Here is a 20,395-nt window from a genome sequence, read left to right as displayed (position 1 = left end):
AGTCTTTAAAGGGGTATTCACATCTTAAACAATTATGACGTATCCACAGGATTTCTGAAAGAAGTGAGTCTGGGAACCTTACTTATCTTGAAATTAAGGACGGCCTGGTCCCCTCTGCCTTGTTCTGGCTACTAGAGGTGGTTCTAGAAGCTGAAAACAGCTGAGCCAGCTGTTTTACTCTTTTTGCAGAACTCCCATTGACTTCATTGAGGGCTGCATACACATTGTACACTGCCAACTACACTGCTTCCATAACCTGGAAGTTCTGTGCGTTGCTGTTTCTGCAAGCAGATCAGAGAGGGCTGGGGGACCTTGATCTCGAAATAGGAGCTGGTCCCAGAGGTGGGACCCCATTTATCAGACATTTATGGCATGTCCTGCAGATATGACATAAATGTTGAGGGGAAAATAACCCTTAAATAATTTCTCCTATTGTCCTTCTACCTATATCAAGTCTAGTTACATCTACATGGACTTTATACCCTTAAAAAAGGAAACCATTTCCAGCAAATACATTTTATGACCCAAACAGCCATTGACTTTTCACAAAAAGGAAGGAGATGCATAGTAGCCAAAGCTGTATTTTACAGTGTGATGTCATAATGTAAAGAATTGCACAATAACAAAGCATGCAGCATGCCTCCTGCGCTCATACGGCCTCATGTATCAAAGAGGAGCACATGACAACTGGTCGACTGTGATGCTTCCACTGTAGATTAAGAGTTAACGGGTACTCCGCCTCTAGACATCTTATCCCCTATTCAGAGGATAGGGGAGAACATATCTGATCATGGGGGTCCCGCAGCTGGGACCCCCGAGATCTCTGTGAAGCACCCGGCGTTCCTCTAGAATGCTTGGAGCGAACGGCGGGGGTCGTGACATCATGGCCATGCCCGTTGTGACATCACAATGCAAATCTATGGCAGAGGGCATGGCATTGAGGGGGCATGGTGTGACGTCACAAGGAGCGTGGACATGATGTAATGACCCCCGCTGCCCGATCCGAGCGTTCAAAACAAACTTTTCTGAACGCTGGGGCAGCGGAGAACCTCTTTTAAGAATTTATTAGATGATGATCTACAGATGGCCGTTCCATTCCTTATTTGCTCTTGTTTTCATAAGTGAGGCTTGTAGTTTTTTTTTTTTATCCCTACCCAACAATTGTCATAGCATTAAATTAGTTAAAGGGAAACACTCTATCGGTAGTAGAAAAGCTTTTGACAATTTTTGGTGTTTACAATTGTCCATAAAAACTCTGTGTAAAGCTTAAAATTATTTAACAATATTTATACATGTTTTGATTTAAGTTTGAATATGTTATCATTATCTAACATGCATAGTTTTCGTATTAGAGTTTCACAACTATTAATGTATCTCGAAATATGGCATTAGATATGTAGGATGGTTATCTCCTAAAATCTTAATAATATCAAAATATGTAAAAATATTTAAAAGAAATCTACACTTAAACTGGCATGGATTCTACACTGGAAGTGGTAGGCCTCATGCACACATACAGAATATGGCCAGTACATGTTCCAAGCTGTACAGAGCAGCCGTATAGCACCAATATGGTGCAATACTACACCTCTGCATGTGTCCAATTTCATATGGTCATGATCAATTGGACGCCATATTATAAAGATATTCTTCCTTCAGTAATACAATAATAGACACATACACCATATGGCGACACATTGAGTGCCTACTGCTCCATTGTATTGAACCATAGAGACTCAGGATGCCCCCATGTATGGTTGTGCATCTACTTTTTGCTTGTGTATGAGGCTTAGAGCACATGATTGGTTTCCAGTGCAGTAAAAGTAACCACTACGGGCACATCACAGCTATGTGGGGACATGTTTGTAGGATACAGCTCGAAGGAAGACAGTGGAAGGAATATCAGGAAAGTGCTGTTTGCTTTTTCTACCTGATAATCGATGTGCCTTGCATTTAGTAAGTCTTTGTCTAGCCCATGTGTTTATATAGAGATCTGTCTCGTGGGATTTGCACTTGGTTGGCTGTCATTTTATGGTGCACGTGATACACAGCCAGGATGATCACAATGGCCACTCCCAAGGTTAGGCCCAAAATTAGAGGTAATGTCTCTTCCAATTGTTTTCTCTGATCCGTAAGGCATCTGTATTCTGGAACAGGAAAGAAAACAGTGCTTAGTAAAATCTTTTTGTTATTTTCACTTGGACAGCTGTTGACTGGACTGAAAAATGTGTAATATTATTTTGGACTTAAAGGGTGTCTCATAATAGACATGGGTGGTCTGATCAATAATTAAAGGTTGCCCTTTTAATAGCCCAGTGTTGCTGACAGGAAACAAAGTGGCTGAAGCTTTCCTAAGGGTATGTTCAGACTGGCAAAAAATTACCCCCAAAAATTGCCTAACAAAAATGCATAGTTTCCATTTCCTGTTGACTTCCATGGAGAATGTTCAAAAGAGTCTAAAAAAAAGTGTCACCTTACAGAGTGGGTCAGCTCAGATCTCACATGAAAATCAATAGTAGCTTGAAAAAAACACCTTAAATTTTGCATAAAAAAATATCAAGGGCAAGGGACCACCATTCCCATGATCAATGGGGGGGTCCCATTCGTTGGACCCCCACCAATCAGCTACTTATGACCTATCGTGTGGATTGGCAAATAATTTTCAGGCCCTGGTAAAAACCCCTTTATGAGTTTGCTTTGAAGAAGAGGTAATGAATATTAAAGGGATTGCATACCTTAAAGGGGTACTCTGGCACAAAACATTTTACCCCCTATCAAAAGGATAGGGGATAAGATGTTAGATCGCAGGAATCCCGCCACTGGGCATCTCCATGCACATAGCGAACTCTGCTCCGTGCCGGATGACTGGGGACTATAGCCACCACAGCCCCTCCATTCAGGTCTTTGGGAGGAGGTGTGATGGCTACATACTAGCCATCATGCCCCCACCCATAGACATGAATGGAGGGGGCGTGGTGTGATGTCACGGACATGGGAGCTGCACGCTCCCATGTTCCAGACGCTGCTGGAACCCCCACGATCTAACATCTTATACCCTATCCTTTTGATAGGGGATAAGATGTTTTGCACTGGAGTACCTCTTTAACAACCAGTATAGATTAAAAAAAATCTTCTACTATTTCGTGTTCACAGCCAATCTGTGTGTCTCCATGTTCAGACTTTAAACAAATCCTATCCCTCAGTTCTTAAAAGGGGTACTCCTGGACATCGTATCCCCTATCCAAATGGTAGGGCATAAGATGACTGATTGAGCGGGGGAGGGGGCATGGCAGCTGTGGACACTCATCACGCCCCCTCCCATAGACATAAATGGAGGGGGCGTGACGTGACATCATGACAACGGCCACCCAAACCCAGGGTCTGAACAAAAATGTTTAGAACACCGGAGTGCTGCCTGGAGATCGTAGGGAGTCCCAGTGGCCAGACCCCCATGATCAGACATTTTATCCCCTATCCTTTGGATAGGAGATAAAATGTCCAGGGGTGGAGTACCCCTTTAATTACTCAAATAAGTTATAGCTATATGACTGTGGTATTCGACGGCACAGACACTATAGGACACACGGATATGCATAAAAGCTGTGGACATAAAACAGTAAAGTATGTTTCATCAAGACTATTTACAAAGGAACTAACATTAATTATTATTATTTTATTAGCAAACAGTATTTTACTTAAAGGGGTACTCCGGTGGAAAATAATCTTTTTAAATCAACTGGTGCCAGAAAGTTATACAGATTTGTAAATTACTTCTGTATAAAAATCTTCATCCTTCGAGTACTGCTGTATGCTTCACAGGAAGGTTTTTTCTTGTAGAATTTCTTTCTGTCTGACCACAGTGCTCTCTCCTGACACCTCTGTCCATGTCAGGAACTTTCAAGAGCAGGATAGGTTGCTATGAGGATTTGGTCCTGCTCTGGACAGTCCCTGACATGGGAAGAGGTGTCAGCAGAAAGCACTGTGGTCAGACAGCAAAGAAATTCAAAGAGAAAAGAACATCCTCTGTAGTATACAGCAGCTGATAAGTACTGGAAGGATTACGATTTTTAAATAGAAGTAATTTACAAATCTGTTTAACTTTCTGGCACCAGTTGATTTTGAAAAAATAGTTTTTTACTGGAGTACCCCTTTAACATAGCTAAACGCCTTACCTTCACTGTAGACAAAGTCACTCTTGATATCAAATGGTTGAATGTGGACTTCAGACAGGAACAACACTACAGTCTTCTTCTGGTCGGTGGAGGTCAGACTGATTCTCTCAGGGGCCTCACATTCATATGACATTCCAGCTGGTGTGACCATGAGGGATAGGTTATGGCGGCTGGCAGTGTGCTTCCCAGCTAGGAAGAATAAAGTAATATCAAGAGTTATTTTCAAAATATAAACAAATTCATAAAGGGTATTAGGGGGATTTTTTTTTTTTTTAAAGAAAATATTACACCAAGACATGTAACTTATTAATGTAGTGTTATCACAATCTGTACAGGCAGGAAGTTGTGTAGTGCTTTAATTGTCAGTGTTATGTTGTCTCAGCAGATTCCCGGCTCCTCCCTTCAGAGATGAAGCATCATCCTCTGCTGCCTCAGGAGGTGTGGCTGAATCTTGTCTCTGAGCTCCAGCCCCACCCACTAAGTGATGTCATCTCATCTGACCAGCCCCTACAGCCTACATCACCATTTACCTGTCATATACACATATAAGTATATATCTTTATTGGAACATGGATGGAAGACTGAGATGTGTTAACAGCATTCTGCTTTGTGCTAAATAGGAGGAGCAGACTGGGAATGAGTATAGCAAATTTTGTAGACTTGCTGTGCGGAGGCATAGTCTGCAGTGTAGAGCAAGGTTCTGCAGCAGCTCTGGTTGTGGGGAACTGGAAGCAGTGCTGCAGGAGGGGGGTGAGCAGGAGAATTTAAGGAATCTATTGTATTCTGATAATGGGCAAATGGATTTTTGGTTGTTTCAGAACTGGAGCAGAAAAGTAAGCAATACTTTACTCTTAGATGGCATTCTGAATACCCCTGTAAACTTTAAAGAATATAAGAAATTCTAAGAAACCAATCCAATTTCTGTCTTGGAAGTTGAAAATGTAACAGTCCTCATATTTTTTTAAAAGGCTATGAACACTTTTGCGCTGAATTTTCTGTACTGTTTAATTGTTTCCTTAATGTAAAATTAAAACTCCACAAATCCTCTTTATTAAATATTTCCTACAATTTAGCTTCTGCAGAGTGGGTGTAAGACTTTTCTAACAGCTTAAAGGGGTACCCCGCCCCTAGACATCTGGTCCAATGGCCATCACGCCCCCTCTTATAGACATGCATTGAGGGCGTCTGGCTGTGATGGGCACTGCGCTCGGCGCTCTAAACGAACACTGGGTGCCATAGGGAGATTGCAGGTGTCCCCAGTGGCAGGACCCCCATGATCAGACATTTTATCCCCTATCCTTTGGATAGGGGATAAGATGTCTAGGGGCGGAGTACCCCTCCCATAGACTTGCATTGAGGAGGCATGGCCGTAACATCAACTCGCCAGTCATCCGGCAAGGAGCGAAGTTCGCTCCATGCTCCCGATTTCTGGGTGCCACAGCCAAGATTGCGGGGGTCCCCAGTGGCGGGACCCCCGCTTTCAGACATCTTATCCCCTATCCTTTGGATAGGGGATAAGATGTCTAGGGGTGGAGTACCCCTTTAATGTTCCACCCTACATATTGCCACTGAAGAAGGGAACTCCCCGAAACGCGTTTGACATCCCAGACCACATACCACCTCATAAATAGACATTTTTCCACCACCAGCTGAAACCCTGGCATTTGTGGACCACTGCGCAGCGCGCGCACATCTTTCTCCAGCCGCACGAGGATGCTGCTTCCTGGCACTCACCCCCCACTTCTCCAAGCACTTTACAGAAGGTACCCAACACCCCTCCGTACGCATGGACAGACACTAACACCATATCCATATACAATTGGTGAGTGGTGCAGCGCACCGGAGAACTTTTACTATCTTTCTGAGGACCTCATAGTGGATTTATACACATAGATATTGGCATACAAAGAGACTATTTATCTATAGGTGGACATTAATACTACTATCTTATACGTGGTCATATTATATTTTTATTTTATTTGTTAATATGTGTGCTTCTGGCATGGGCCCTGTCAGAACATCATTTTAATTACTTTTTTATATATTAATAAATATTTCTATATGTTCAACTGGTCATATATTGCGCAGTTTTAGTATTTATGTACCTTAAGGACTGTTTCTACATTTAATATTTGTTCACCTTTTTGGCACGACGGGTACGTGCAACACAGGTTACCTCGGTATATATTTCATTTAGTGATGTGAGCCTCCCCAAAATTCTTGTTTCTACAGTTACATCTCTGTGTATACCTACTTTTATGGTTTATAGACTGTTGTGATTTTTAAGTTATTATCATGTAGAAATGGAACATATTTAATTCTACCAATAGAAATAATTCCCAGATGGGAGCGCTTGGGGCAGGAAAGCAAGCGCTGTAGTCAGCAGCATTGGAGGAACATCTGTTGGTGGCACATCCGCAGTCAAGTGAACCAAATGACTCAGCTCCTGCAGATCCCTCTCCTCTGACCATATGAGCTTCCACTTATTTACACTTCGAGAGATAATACATAAATTGTGGGATTCCACAAATTAAAGAGGTTCCTTTCCCTTCCCATTCCCATCTCATCAGACCAGTTTGCTTAGTGAAAGAAGTACAATGCAGCGAGCTCCGGGTCCCTTGCTGTGTGCCGGAGTAGACAATCGTGATTGGAGAGTGAACAATAAAAATGACAGGGTATGCCGCAGTGGCGGAGAATACTCACGTCTTGCACCATTTTTGAAGTTTGTGCGGTCGGATAAGTCATATAGGAACTGAATTTTATTCACTTTCCAGCCTCTTAAACTGGATTTTGTAGAATCTTGTCCATCCTACAAATGACATAAAATCATTATTGAGCTGTTGTATCTACAGTGCTGGCCTAAACCCTTATATTACAGAACATGGAGTTGTCATATGGATTGGCTACAGTAAATAATACAATAATAGTATTTACAGATGTTGCACAGCTATAATTCTATAACCTTTTTGATGCTTCATAATAAATCATACTTAAAATAACTAATTTACCCACATTCCACATCATATTAAGACGCTTTGAACCAAATGACAAACTCTGCTCTACTATTTTGGAAAGATTTGGTGCTGCTACATCAGTAAATAGCTAGTGGAGAATGGATTGGGATTGTAGTATTGACTAATCTTAGATCTATCTACTGGCTGTTCATATAGTAATACAACATAGATTGTCTTAGTTACCTTGACGAAGAATAATTTTAGTGTGCACAATTTGTCCGACCACGTCAGATGCAGTTCAGACTCATTGTTCCAGCATTTTCCCTTTATTTCTGTATCTCTGGGCAGCTGGATATTAGCGTCTTCCAAATTCCACTGAAAGAGATAAATCACCCTCATCATTACCGTCATCATCATTGTACTATTGAGCATATATAGGTATTACATATACAGTACGGTATACTACTTCCAGTACCCAATGCATGCATTCAATTAATGCAGTGTTTCCCAACCAGGGTGCCTCCAGTTGTCGCCAAGCTACAACTCCCAGCATTTAGTTAACCCATTCATTAGCATCACTTATACATGGGAAAGTTTTCCTATCCAGTTCTTACTGACCTTATTTAGGAGAGTGTATTAGTTAATGCATTTCTATAGACTACTTACATCCACTTCATTACTAGCAGGGACCTCATAGGGAACAATGATCCGCCCTGAGAATTCTGCCATAAGACAGGTCGTCCCATTTTCACGAATCACAAAGATATTTTTGTCAGGATTACTAGAAAGACCTGAGAGGTTCTCAACTTCTTGTTCTGCCATGTTAGGACCAATAATGTCTGTGGAACAAAGAAGAAACATCATTCCCTTTCTGCTACAGCACACACTGCAGTCTTATCTAGACCTCGCTGCATGCCTTACTACATTACACATGGTGCTACTATGTCCAGAACAATGACTTTACAATACATGAATAGCTGCCCCCTCAGTAAAATAAATATGACTTACATGTAAGAAGGAAAAGAAGGTGCAGTCCCAGGATGCAGAATTCCATGCTCAGTGAGACTTTTAGCAGTTTCCTGATAAATAGTGACAGTTACCCAGCAGAGTTCTGCAGAAGCAGGTTGTGTACTGCGCAGTGCTAGCACAGACTCATCCAGCCCTCACTCATTTACAGTTTCCAACGTGATTCACTCAGATTTCTACAGGCAAAAAAAAGTGGAGGCTGCTAAATTGCTGAAGTAACCATGGAGGCACATAAGCAAAAGGATTGCAGGTCACTGTGCTGAATAGTGTCAGATCACTACAGATGTAAGGGATTGCTGTCCAAGGTGCTGAATATGGTTAGAAATCACTGCTCAGGGTGCATAAGGAGATCTATAGAAATACTAAGCATCACTGTAGAGGATACAGAAAAAGTGATCACTGTAGAGGGTGCAGAAGGTTAGTGTTCTGTAGATATAGGTGATCACTGTAGTGGGAGCAGAAGAAGGTTAGTGTTCTGTAGATATAGGTGATCACTGTAGTGGGAGCAGAAGAAGGTTAGTGTTCTGTAGATATATGTGATCACTGTAGAGGGTGCAGAAGAAGGTTAGTGTTCAGTAGATATAGGTGATCACTGTAGAGGGTGCAGAAGGTTAGTGTTCTGTAGATATAGGTGATCACTGTAGAGAGTGGAGAAGAAGGTTAGTGTTCTGTAGATATAGGTGATCACTGTAGAGGGTGCAGAAGGTTAGTGTTCTGTAGATATAGGTGATCACTGTAGAGGGTGCAGAAGAAGGTTAGTGTTCTGTAGATATATGTGATCACTGTAGAGGGTGCAGAAGACGGTTAGTGTTCTGTAGATATATGTGATCACTGTAGAGGGTGCAGAAGAAGGTTAGTGTTCTGTAGATATAGGTGATCACTGTAGAGAGTGCAGAAGAAGGTTAGTGTTCAGTAGATATAGGTGATCACTGTAGAGGGTGCAGAAGAAGGTTAGTGTTCTGTAGATATAGGTGATCACTGTAGAGAGTGCAGAAGAAGGTTAGTGTTCTGTAGATATAGGTGATCACTGTAGAGGGTGCAGAAGAAGGTTAGTGTTCTGTAGATATAGGTGATCACTGTAGAGGGTGCAGAAGAAGGTTAGTGTTCTGTAGATATAGGTGATCACTGTAGGGGGAGCAGAAGAAGGTTAGTGTTCTGTAGATATAGGTGATCACTGTAGAGGGTGCAGAAGAAGGTTAGTGTTCTATAGATATATGTGATCACTGTAGAGAGTGCAGAAGAAGGTTAGTGTTCTGTAGATATAGGTGATCACTGTAGAGGGTGCAGAAGAAGGTTAGTGTTCTGTAGATATAGGCGATCACTGTAGAAGGTGCAGAAAAAGGTTAGTGTTCTGTAGATATATGTGATCACTGTAGAGAGTGAAGAAGAAGGTTAGTGTTCTGTAGATATATGTGATCACTGTAGAGAGGGAAGAAGAAGGTTAGTGTTCTGTAGATATATGTGATCACTGTAGAGGGTGCAGAAGAAGGTTAGTGTTCTGTAGATATAGGTGATCACTGTAGAGAGTGCAGAAGAAGGTTAGTGTTCTGTAGATATAGGTGATCACTGTAGAGAGTGCAGAAGAAGGTTAGTGTTCTGTAGATATAGGTGATCACTGTAGAGAGTGCAGAAGAAGGTTAGTGTTCTGCAGATATAGGTGATCACTGATTTCTATAGGTTCAAGTGATCACTATAGGGTGCAGAATAATTTAAGCTCTCTAGACAAAGTTTAGAGAGTGCAGAAGGTTAGAATTCTATAGAAGCAAGTGATTACTGTACAGAGTGCAGACTAAGGTTAGATCTCTATAGATATAGGTGATAACTGTAGAGGGTACATAAGAAGGTTAGATTTATATAGATATAAGTTATGACTTTAGAGGATACAGAAGAACTATCGATCTCTAGACACAAGTGATGACTGTGAAAATTAGTTACATCTCTATAGATAAGTTGTGACTCTAGAGAGTACAGAAGAAGGTTACATCTCTATAGATATAAGTGATCACTGTAGAGGGTACAGAAGGTTAGATCTCTATAGATATAAGTGATCACTGTAGAGGGTACAGAAGGTTAGATCTCTATAGATATAAGTGATCACTGTAGAGGGTACAGAAGGTTAGATCTCTATAGATATAAGTGATCACTGGAGAGGGTACAGAAGAAGGTTAGATCCCTATAGATATAAGTGATCACTGTAGAGGGTACAGAAGAAGGTTAGATCTCTATAGATATAAGTGATCACTGTAGAGGGTACAGAAGAAGGTTAGATCTCTATAGATATAAGTGATCACTGTAGAGGGTACAGAAGAAGGTTAGATCTCTATAGATATAAGTGATCACTGTAGAGGGTACAGAAGAAGGTTAGATCTCTAGACACAAGTAATAACTGTTGAACGTGCAGAAGAGGGATAGATCTCTATAGACCTGCAGCAAGTAGTCACTGTCCAAAGTGCTGGGTTCGATCTCTATAGACACAAATGATTGCAGCCAAAAATGTTGTATCACTGTGTAGAAGCTGGTTAGATCTCCGCAGATAAAAGTGATCGCTGTCCAGAGTGCTGAAGAAGGTTAGATCTTTGCTTTCCAAGGAAGGATGGAATAGATCTCTCCAGAATCCAGTGGTCACTGTCCAAGCTGCTGAAGAAGATTAGATCTCTATAAAGTGATCGCTGTGGAGGGTTCGATCCTTACAGGCAAGTGATTGCTTTCCAAGGTGATGCTGAAGATCCAGTTGTCACTAAGATGCTGAATCCTATGTGTTCTAGTGATCACTCTCCAGGCTGCTGCTTTCTGCACGAAACAGAGGTGACTATAGAAGAGATCGCTGTCCAAGGTGCTGAAACCCCATCACATCCAGGATCCAGGCAGAGCTCTTCACTGTCCGAGGTGCTGATGTGCTTGGTGCAGGATCTCCTCTGTATACCGAGGGGACAGACATAGAAAGGAGGATTATTAGTGTTCCCAGTGACCCCCTGTGTCTTGACTTCGCACAGAATCCATATCATTCACATGCAATTCTCTGTGCAGCCTTTGTTTGCACCGGGACTGACAATGAGCTGTGAATCATAATGCTTTACTGTGATACATAGATAGGAATGGGATTGTGCAGATCAATGTGTCAGCTGGATGGAACTGCATGAGGTCTGTAGGATGAGTAAGAGGAGGCACAGAAATGCATTGATATTTGCCTATGCAGAGAAATCAGTACTTACCATATATTAGGGCAAAAGGCTTTCATTTGGGAGAAAAAGGGGGGAAGATGATACGTTTGACTAACGCCCCCACATGTGAGGTGGCAGAGAAGATGTTGTACACGACCAGGAGAGGGGGGTGGTTGGGTAGACAGGGGGTGAATGCTGCTCTGACTCAACTCTTTTCTGCCATCAAATCACTTGTTGACAACATATCATTTGACAATTGGGGATTGTGATCACTTCTGCCTAATGATGTGGCGGCTCGTTCATCTTGCCTCGGTTCGCTCCACTGCATCTTGTTGTCTATGTATATATATATATATATATATATATATATATATATATATATATATATTTTTTTTCCTTCGCATGGCACTGGGGTCCTGGTGGATTTTAATCAAATCAATGGTAACATCTGTCTGGTCTTTGAAGTACTGCCTGGATTTCCTCTGATACTTCATTATGAGTTAAGACCAATGTTTTGGGCCTCCAGCTGTTGCAAAACTACAACTCCCAGCATGCACGGACAGCCGTAGGCTGTCCGTGCATGCTGGGAGTTGTAGTTTTGCAACAGCTGGAGGCACACTGGTTGGGAGACCTTTCAAGACTGTAAGCTCCACTAAACTGCTGTGAGTGATGACAATCTCCGTACAACACTTTAGATAATGTTGGTGATATGCAATAAAATTAGCAACCAAGCATGCAAAAAAAAAAAAAAATATATATATATATATATATATATATATTTGCATGGGCTTTTTTTTTTTTTTTTTTATCAAAGAAGTGTTGGTGTATCCTGAATTTCGTTGACCTTGTGTGTCCTCTCCACGTCGCATCATGTTCTGAAGGCTGTCTGTGCATGCTGGGAGTTGTAGTTTTGCAACAGCTGAAGGCACACTGGTTGGGAAACCTTGGTTAGGACTGGAAGCCTCTATAGACTGCTGTGAGCGATGACAATCTCTGTACTGCGCGTAACATAATGTTGGTAAAAAATAATAAAATAAAAAGTCCATTCGTAGAAAACAGATATATTCCCGGCACTACCACCTATCCATATATGTAATTCAGTGCCATTAGTGAAGATGTCCTGCCTTCATATATACTACTCCACTTGCACAGGTGGTGCTACTCATGTGAAAAGCAGACAAATACAATATACTCCAAAGAGAAAAGAATCACGGAGCACTCACCCTAGTTTCATCTTACATGTGGGTACTTCTTTATTTCATATTTCACATCAAAGAGGAAGGCAGACGGAATTAGGGGGGTTCTCAATCGCACGGGGCGACGGTCTGTATATTGCGCAACTGGGCTCCACACCACACCCCATATGCACCAAGTGGTGAGTGCAGTGACTTAATGCCGATCTGCAACAGGAACACATGTAAATACACTTTCACACACTTTTTAACCTATTGGAAAAAGGTGCATGGCTAAGGTGGAAAGTGGATGTGACCTAAATGCATAAAAAAATACACCAGCATTTTGGCCCACGATTCTGGTGTAAAATAATCTAACTAATAGTTGGTCTAAACTTAGACTAGATGGTACAAACTTAAGGTGCTCATTACACTTTATATTAAAGGAGTACTCTAGTGCCGACTATTCCTCCTCCCTTGAGCCTGGGGTTAAAAAAAAAATGAAAATAAACTTTCCCTCACCTTCTTGCGTTCCCCCGGAGCACTGCTACAGCTGATTTGTCCTCTGGTCCCATCTTCTGCCTTCTAGCTATGCACAGATCGTCACACGGCGCTCACCCATCACCGCTCGAGGTGGGACATCGCTGAGGCCAGTGATAGGTGAGCGCCGTGTGACGATCCGTGCACATGGCAGAAGGAAGAAGACGTGACCAAAGGACAAATCAGCTGTAGCAGTGCTCCGGGGGAACGCAGGAAGGTGAGTGAAAGTTTATTTTCATTTTTTTTTCTGCCCGGGCACAATGGAGGAGGAATAGTCAACACTAGAGTACTCCTTTAATATAAAGTGTATGAGCACAGTTTGTATCATCTAGTCTACGTTTAGACCAACTATTAGTTAGATTGCTTTACACCAGAATTGTGTTCCAAACTGCTGGTGTATTTTTTTTGCATTTAGGTCACATCCACTTTCCACCTTAGCCATGCCCCTTTTACCAATAGGTGAAAAAGTGTGTGAAAAGTGTATTTAAGTTAGCTGAACCCACTGCTCACTCTCTAAGGATGGATCATGTGCAGTGCATTTTTGCCTCCCAATCTGGTAAAAGGGAGAAAACACAAAGCTCTCCTATGTGCAGAACCGATAATTTTCTATTGAATTGGTAATGGTGCTGTGTACGCTAACCTTTATGGTTAAGACAAGGCCAACACACATGTAGGCAGGTCACCATGAAGTGGATTCCGGCTGCAGCAGACTTCCCAAGTTAGCTTGGCATGCAGACAGTAATGGATTTCACACAATGGATTTCAGAACTTTGCGCCCGCGCTGCCAGTGGAGTAATGATTCCAAAGAGACTTTGGAATCCATTACATTCCTTTTGATCTGGGAGGGATAGGCCAACCTCAGAGCTGTCTGGCTGTGGCTCACCCCTCTTCCCTCCATAAAGCTCATGAATGTTCAGTCTTGTTAAACATTTGTGTATATGGGGAGGTCAGGAGAGATATCTGTCAGCCAAACTAACATTTTGCCGACAGTTATTGAAAATTTATGGGCACCTTAGACTAGAGAGTCTACAAATGAGCAAACAATCAACAGAAGAACAATACAGTTAGGAATAAGCCTGTGTTAGCCCTCACAGATTTTATCAAATGGCTAAATGATTGTGCCCAAGAAAGCTAGAACACTAGTAGACTATATTGCTCCTAGTCTGGTATCTACTAATTCTACAGTTTCAAACACCTGGTTACACTGCCGCTGCTTTTTTAAGTGCAGTAGAATGCCTTGTAAAGCATGCAACTACAGTGGGGCAAAAAAGTATTTAGTCAGCCACCAATTGTGCAAGTTCTCCCACTTAAAAAGATGAGAGAGGCCTGTAATTTTCATCATAGGTATACCTCCACTATGAGAGACATAATGAGAAAAAAAATCCATAAAATCACATTGTCTGATTTTTAAAGAATTTATTTGCAAATTATGATGGAAAATAAGAATGGTCAATAACAAAAGTTCATCTCAATACTTTGTTATTTACCCTTTGTTGGCAATGACAGAGGTCAAACGTTTTCTGTAAGTCTTCACAAGATTTTCAAACACTGTTGCTGGTATTTTGGCCCATTCCTCTATGCAGATCTCCTCTAGAGCAGTGATGTTTTGGGGCTGTCACTGGGCAACACGGACTTTTAACTCCTTCCAAAGGTTTTCTATGGGGTTGAGATCTGGAGACTGGCTAGGCCACTCCAGGACCTTGAAATGCTTCTTACAAAGCCACTTCTTTGTTGCCTGGGTGCTGTGTTTGGGATCATTGTCATGCTGAAAGACTCAGCCACATTTCATCCTCAATGTCCTTGCTGATAGAAGGAGGTTTTTACTCAAAATCTCACGATACATGGCCCCATTCATTCTTTCCTTTACACGGATCAGTCCTCCTGGTCCCTTAGCAGAAGAACAGCCCCAAATAATGATGTTTCCACCACCATGCTTCACAGTAGGTATGGTGTTCTTTGGATGCAACTTAGCATTCTTTATCCTCCAAACACGACGAGTTGAGTTTTTACCAAAGACTTCTACTTTGGTTTAACCTCTTAAGGACGCGGGGCGTACCTGTATGCCCTGCGTCCGGTCCCGGTGTTTAAAATGGGGTCACGGCGGGGTCATGGCATCACACCGGGTCGGTCCCAGCTACTGTTCATAGCCGGGACCCTGGGCTAATAGCACGCAGCACCAATCGTTGTGCCGCTTGCTATTAACCCTTCAGACGCGGCGATCAAAGTTGATCGCCGCGTTGAAATTGAAAGTAAATGCTTCCCGGCAGCTCAGTCGGGCTAATCGGGACTATCGCGATAAAATCGTGATGTCACGATCAGCTAGAACGCGAGCGTAGGCCCCCTTACCGTCGCGTCCGATCGGGGTTTGATTGTTCCAAGCCTGAGCTACAGGCTTGAGCAATCAAACCCCTATTACGCGGGTCCATGCAAAACTATGGCTTTGCAGGGATCAGGGTAAAAGATCAGTGTGTGCAGTGCTATAGCCCCCTATGGGAGCTATAACACTGCAAAAAAAAGTGAAAATAAAAGTTAATAAAAAAGTCATATAACCCCTTCCCTAATAAAAGTTTGAATCACCCCCCTTTTCCCATAAAAAACAACTGTGTAAATAAAAATAAAGATATGTGGTATCGCCACGTGCGTAAATGTCCAAACTATAAAAATATATAGTTAATTAAATCGCACAATAAATGGCGTATGTGAAAAAAAACTTCAATGTCCAAAATAGTGTATTTTTGGTCACTTTTTATATAATTAAAAAATTTATGAAAAGCGATCAAAAAGTCTGATCAATGCAAAAAAGGTACCGATAAAAACTTCAGAAAACGGCACAAAAAATTTGCCCTCATGCCGGCCAGTACACAGAAAAATAAAAAAGTTATAGGAGTCAGAAGATGACAATTTTAAACGTATAAATTTTCCTGCATGTAGTTATGATTTTTTTCAGAAGTGCAACAAAATCAAACCTATATAAGTAGGGTATCATTTTAACCGTATGGACCTACAGAATAAAGATAAGGTGTCATGTTTACCAAAAATGCCCTGCATAGAAACGGAGGCCTCCAAAATTTACAAAAGGAAATATTTTCTTCATTTTTGTCGCACAATGAATTTTTGTCCCGTTTCACTGTGGATTTTTTGGTGAAATGACTAATGTCACTGCAAAGTAGAATTGGTGGTGCAAAAAATAAGCCATCATATGGAATTTTATGTGCAAAATTGAAAGCGTCTCCATTTTTAGGTGATGAGGAAAAATGAAAATGCAAAAACTGAAAAACGCTGAGTCCTTAAGGGGTTAATCTGACCATATGACATTCTCCTAATCCTCTTCTGGATCATCCAAATGATCTCTAGCAAACTTCAGACAGGCCCAGACATGTACTGGCTTAAGCAAGGGGACACGTCTGGCACTGCATTATTTGAGTCCCTGACGGCGTAGTGTGTTACTGATGGCAGCCTTTGTTACTTTGGTCCCAGCTCTCTGCAGGTCATTAACTAGGTCCCCCCTGTGTGGTTCTGGGATTTTTGCTCACCGTTCTTGTAACAATTTTGAGAACATGGGGTGAGATCTTGCGTGGAGCCCCAGATCGAGGGAGATTATCAGTGGTCTTGTATGTCTTCCATTTTCTAATAATTGCTCCCACAGTTGATTTCTTCACACCAAGCTGCTTGCCTATTGCAGATTCAGTCTTTACAGCCTGGTGCAGGTCTACAATTTTGTTTCTGGTGTTCTTCGACAGCTCTTTGGTCTTGGCCATAGTTGAGTTTGGAGTGTGACTGTTTGAGGTTGTGGTCAGGTGTCTTTTATACTGATAACAAGTTCAAACAGGTGCCATTAATACAGGTAATGAGTGGAGGACAGAGGAGACTCTTAAAGAAGACGTTACAGGTCTGTGAGAGCCAGCAATCTTGCTTGTTTGTAAGTGACCAAATACTTATTTTCCACCGTAATTTGCAAATGAATTCTTTCAAAATCTTTTATGGATTTTTTTTCTCATTCTGTCTCTCATAGTTGACATATACCTATGGTGAAAATTACAGGCCTCTCATCTTTTTAAGTGGGAGAACTTGGCTGGGTAAATACTTTTTTCCCCTACTGTATACCAGAACATGTAAATCGTTTAATAATTCTCTAGGTAATAATCAGTTTAAAATCAATTGTTGCAGTACTAATGTAATCTATGCTATTGAGTGTGCAATCTGTAATCTTAAATACGTAGGTTGTACTAAACATAAATTTAAAACCAGAATATTTGAATACCTCACTGACATGGGATACGTGACATCTAGATCAAAATCAGCTGTATCTAAGCACTTAATTAATGCACATGGTTGTTCAGATAATGGCCCTAATTTACCAAGAGTGTTGTGTAGGTTTCTTTGTGGGTTTTAATTCCCTACAATTTATTTTCCACAGTATTTACTAAGGTTTCCCTACATTTTCCACTTTCCCTACACTTTGCTTTTTTTTTTACACATGCTCTGATCTGTCTGGTTTTCCTCAGTTCAAATCCACCACATTTTATTTGGAAACCTTAGTAAATATGTTGGGTTTTTGTGAAATGTCAGGGACACGCCCCTTTTTCGGAAACCACACCCTCTTTTCAGGTTTTCTTAGCAAAATGGAGAGTTAGTCGGGGTTTTTTTCAATTCTGGCGCAGACAGAATTCATGGTGCAATGTGACAGATTCTGGCGCACAACCCGACAAAACGTGTTGGGTTTGCAATAGTAAATGAGGGCCAATGTGTTTGTAGCATATGTCATTGAGAAAGTAAGAGCTGACAAACGGGGTGGGGATTTTTACGGAAAGCTCCTTAAAGGGTTACTCCGCTGAATTTGAAAAGAACCATCTGAATTTGAACATATATTGTAATATACATAATAAGAAACTGCTACGGCTAATATTTAGAAAAATATAAATATATGTAAATAGAACCAAAAAGCCAAAGTACAGAAAGCAATGCAATACCATAAATAACCATAAAATACGGAAAGGGGTTCTCAACACAGATAAAATAGGGACTAATAAAATAAAAATAATTCCTTGCGAATATTTAGTCCGCATGGTTCCACTGTGTTGAGGGTAAAAGCTTCACAATTAAAGGGGTACTCTGCTGCTCAATGTGTGGATCAAACTGTTCTCAATGCTGGAGCCGGTGTCGGGAGATTGTGACATCCGTCATGCCCCCTCCCATAGACTTGCATTGAGGCATGACATCATTAGGGGGCGGGGCTATGATGCCATAATAATTTTTTTCGCATGTGAACAACAGTTCTTAGTGGGATATTACACACCATAGTATTTATTAGATGTAGTTCACACTGTGGTAGCTGTTCTATGAGACAATAGCTCATTGCTTTAAATTATTTCTCACAAATTGCACATGGAATAGTGACGTTTTATTCCTTCACTTCCTTGTACTTTCTCCCCTTCTCTTCCTTTGTTTGGTTTGGAAAAGTGCTTATATAAGGGGATTGGGAGGATTGTCAGGTTATCTGTGATGAAGAACGGGCGCTCCATTCGAAACGCGTCCAGATGCTTGTCCCTTCTTTTTTTTTTTTTTCTTGGATCAATAAAGCTGGAACTTTTATTTACTTGCTGGATCAACTTGTTCTACTAGTCTGCAAATGAGCCCCTTACAATAATCTAGTGATATATGAAGACTGACCTTCTATATTTGCAGTTTTAGTGATTTCCCCACATTTTGTATTCATTTATGTTTGAAAATAAGACATTTTCCTATCGTCACGCCTGCCTGATGGTCCACACAGTCTTTCTTTGTTTTGATTAGAACAGAGCTCTTCTTTTCCTATCACAAATTGCGCATAAAACCTTTTTCAACTTTGTTTTGACTATTTATGTTTTTATGACAGCTAATGTTCGTACTGATCCACACAAATGAGTTCTCTTTTCCAGGAAAGGATAATTTAGTCTCTAGATCTGAATTAGATGGTGTTATCATTTGTGAGGCTAAAAAATAGAACAAAATACTGTGAAAATTGTCACCTCTGAGAATAAGACATCCAGAGGAGTGTCCTGTCCTGCACAAAATGTACTAAATATTGGTTGTTGTGCTATATATATATATATATATATATATATATATATATATATACTTTTATGAGTTGTGTGTGTGTGTGTGTTGATATGTGTATTTCTTTATCATACACACTTATAATTATTGCTCATTATAATTATTGTGTGTTTCTATAATATGTATTGATATGTGTATTTTTGTAATATACACACTTATGAGTGAAAGGATCACTGTGTATGCATATGTGTAGTTATGTATCGTGTGTGTATATGAGTGTATCTGCATGTATGTACTTTTACCGATGTCTCACTCTCTACCTATGGGAACATACATTTTTGTATCTATTTATCTGTGTCTATCCAGGTTTTAGTATCTATATTTGCATTTTTTGAGCCCCATTGTATCACTAGAACTGGTTTGCCCCATGCGTTATCCCATCAATCCTTTATAAACCCAGTGACAGCCCTGCTGATATTGGAGTTTATAGTATTTGAAGGAGGGAGGGGGTGGTAGTCACTATACAGGATAATCACACATTGCACATTGTGGTTGTACAGTGATTAATTATTAGCACCCCCCCCCCCCCCCTCCCAGGCAGCGTGCATGAAATGTGGGCTGGTTCCTATAGCTCTGAGGGATCCCTACAATGGGGGAAGCAGCAGCATCTCTCAATGCTATGGAGCAGAGCTTACATACTAGGGCGGCCATGTATTCTGCACAGACTATGGGGGACAGTAAACTTATACCGAACAAGGCTTTACAAAGTATTCGAAAGAAGAAAGAACCCAGGGGAATACCAAGTCATCACTGTGATACTACTAGTATGGAGTCTTCTAACCTCCAATGAAGGGCTGTGAAGAGATATATGGAGTGCATTACAAGTATATAGACAAGACCGTGCAGCATGGAGATCCCTATAGGTATTACCTCACTGGCCACCAGGATACAGCAGCAAGAAGATGATAAAACCTTCAACCCTATGTCAATTGTCTTCTAGATCACATTTGGCTTTTTACTTAGCATACTTTGTTTTACAGGTCACCAAAAGCTACGGAAAAACAAAAAATTAAGTATTCCTTCTAGTAAAATGGCGAAAATGTATTCATCCAAAAGGAGATCTGGTAAGAATTAAGCTTTAAACTACATTTGCTTTTACAGATGCGATATATCTCTAGAGATGCGATTTGTCTCTGTAAATATATATATATATATATTTATAAAAAATATGTTTTTCTGTGCATGTTCTACATGGTAGTGCAGCAGGCCTGTGTTTTCGTTTATTTTACCATGCTGCCTATATGTTATGTCAGTAAGGGAGAGGACGTCTATTG

The 20,395-nt window shown here is 41.0% G+C and overlaps 1 protein-coding gene across 1 annotated transcript; it reads right to left on the bottom strand.

Moving 5' to 3' along the window:
• Nucleotides 1-565: 565 nt before the first annotated feature.
• On the bottom strand, nt 566-11,328 carry LAMP5 (lysosomal associated membrane protein family member 5). The gene is made up of 7 exons (XM_056567854.1): nt 10,577-11,328; nt 8,135-8,328; nt 7,793-7,965; nt 7,370-7,501; nt 6,876-6,981; nt 4,173-4,361; nt 566-2,147 (listed from the first exon to the last, which is right to left on the bottom strand). The coding sequence occupies exons 2-7, from the start codon at nt 8,178-8,180 to the stop codon at nt 1,969-1,971; spliced, it is 825 nt and encodes a 274-aa protein (XP_056423829.1). The 5' UTR covers nt 8,181-8,328; nt 10,577-11,328; the 3' UTR covers nt 566-1,968.
• Between the last annotated feature and the right edge of the window lie 9,067 nt (nt 11,329-20,395).

The sequence above is a fragment of the Hyla sarda genome, chromosome 3 (assembly GCF_029499605.1).
Source record: "Hyla sarda isolate aHylSar1 chromosome 3, aHylSar1.hap1, whole genome shotgun sequence".
Lineage (NCBI taxonomy): Eukaryota > Metazoa > Chordata > Amphibia > Anura > Hylidae > Hyla > Hyla sarda.
The sequence above is the reverse complement of the archived record's forward strand: the minus strand, read 5'-3'. Positions and strand labels throughout refer to the sequence as shown.

Bases quoted from the DNA above. Each gene is read 5' to 3' on its own strand.
- LAMP5 (XM_056567854.1), bottom strand. From the start codon at position 8,180: ATGGAATTCTGCATCCTGGGACTGCACCTTCTTTTCCTTCTTACAT. The intron at 7,966-8,134 runs GTAAGTCATATT...TTTGTTCCACAG, and splicing joins CCTTCTTTTCCTTCTTACAT to ACATTATTGGTCCTAACATG. The intron at 7,502-7,792 runs GTAAGTAGTCTA...TATCTCTTTCAG, and splicing joins CTGCTAGTAATGAAGTGGAT to TGGAATTTGGAAGACGCTAA.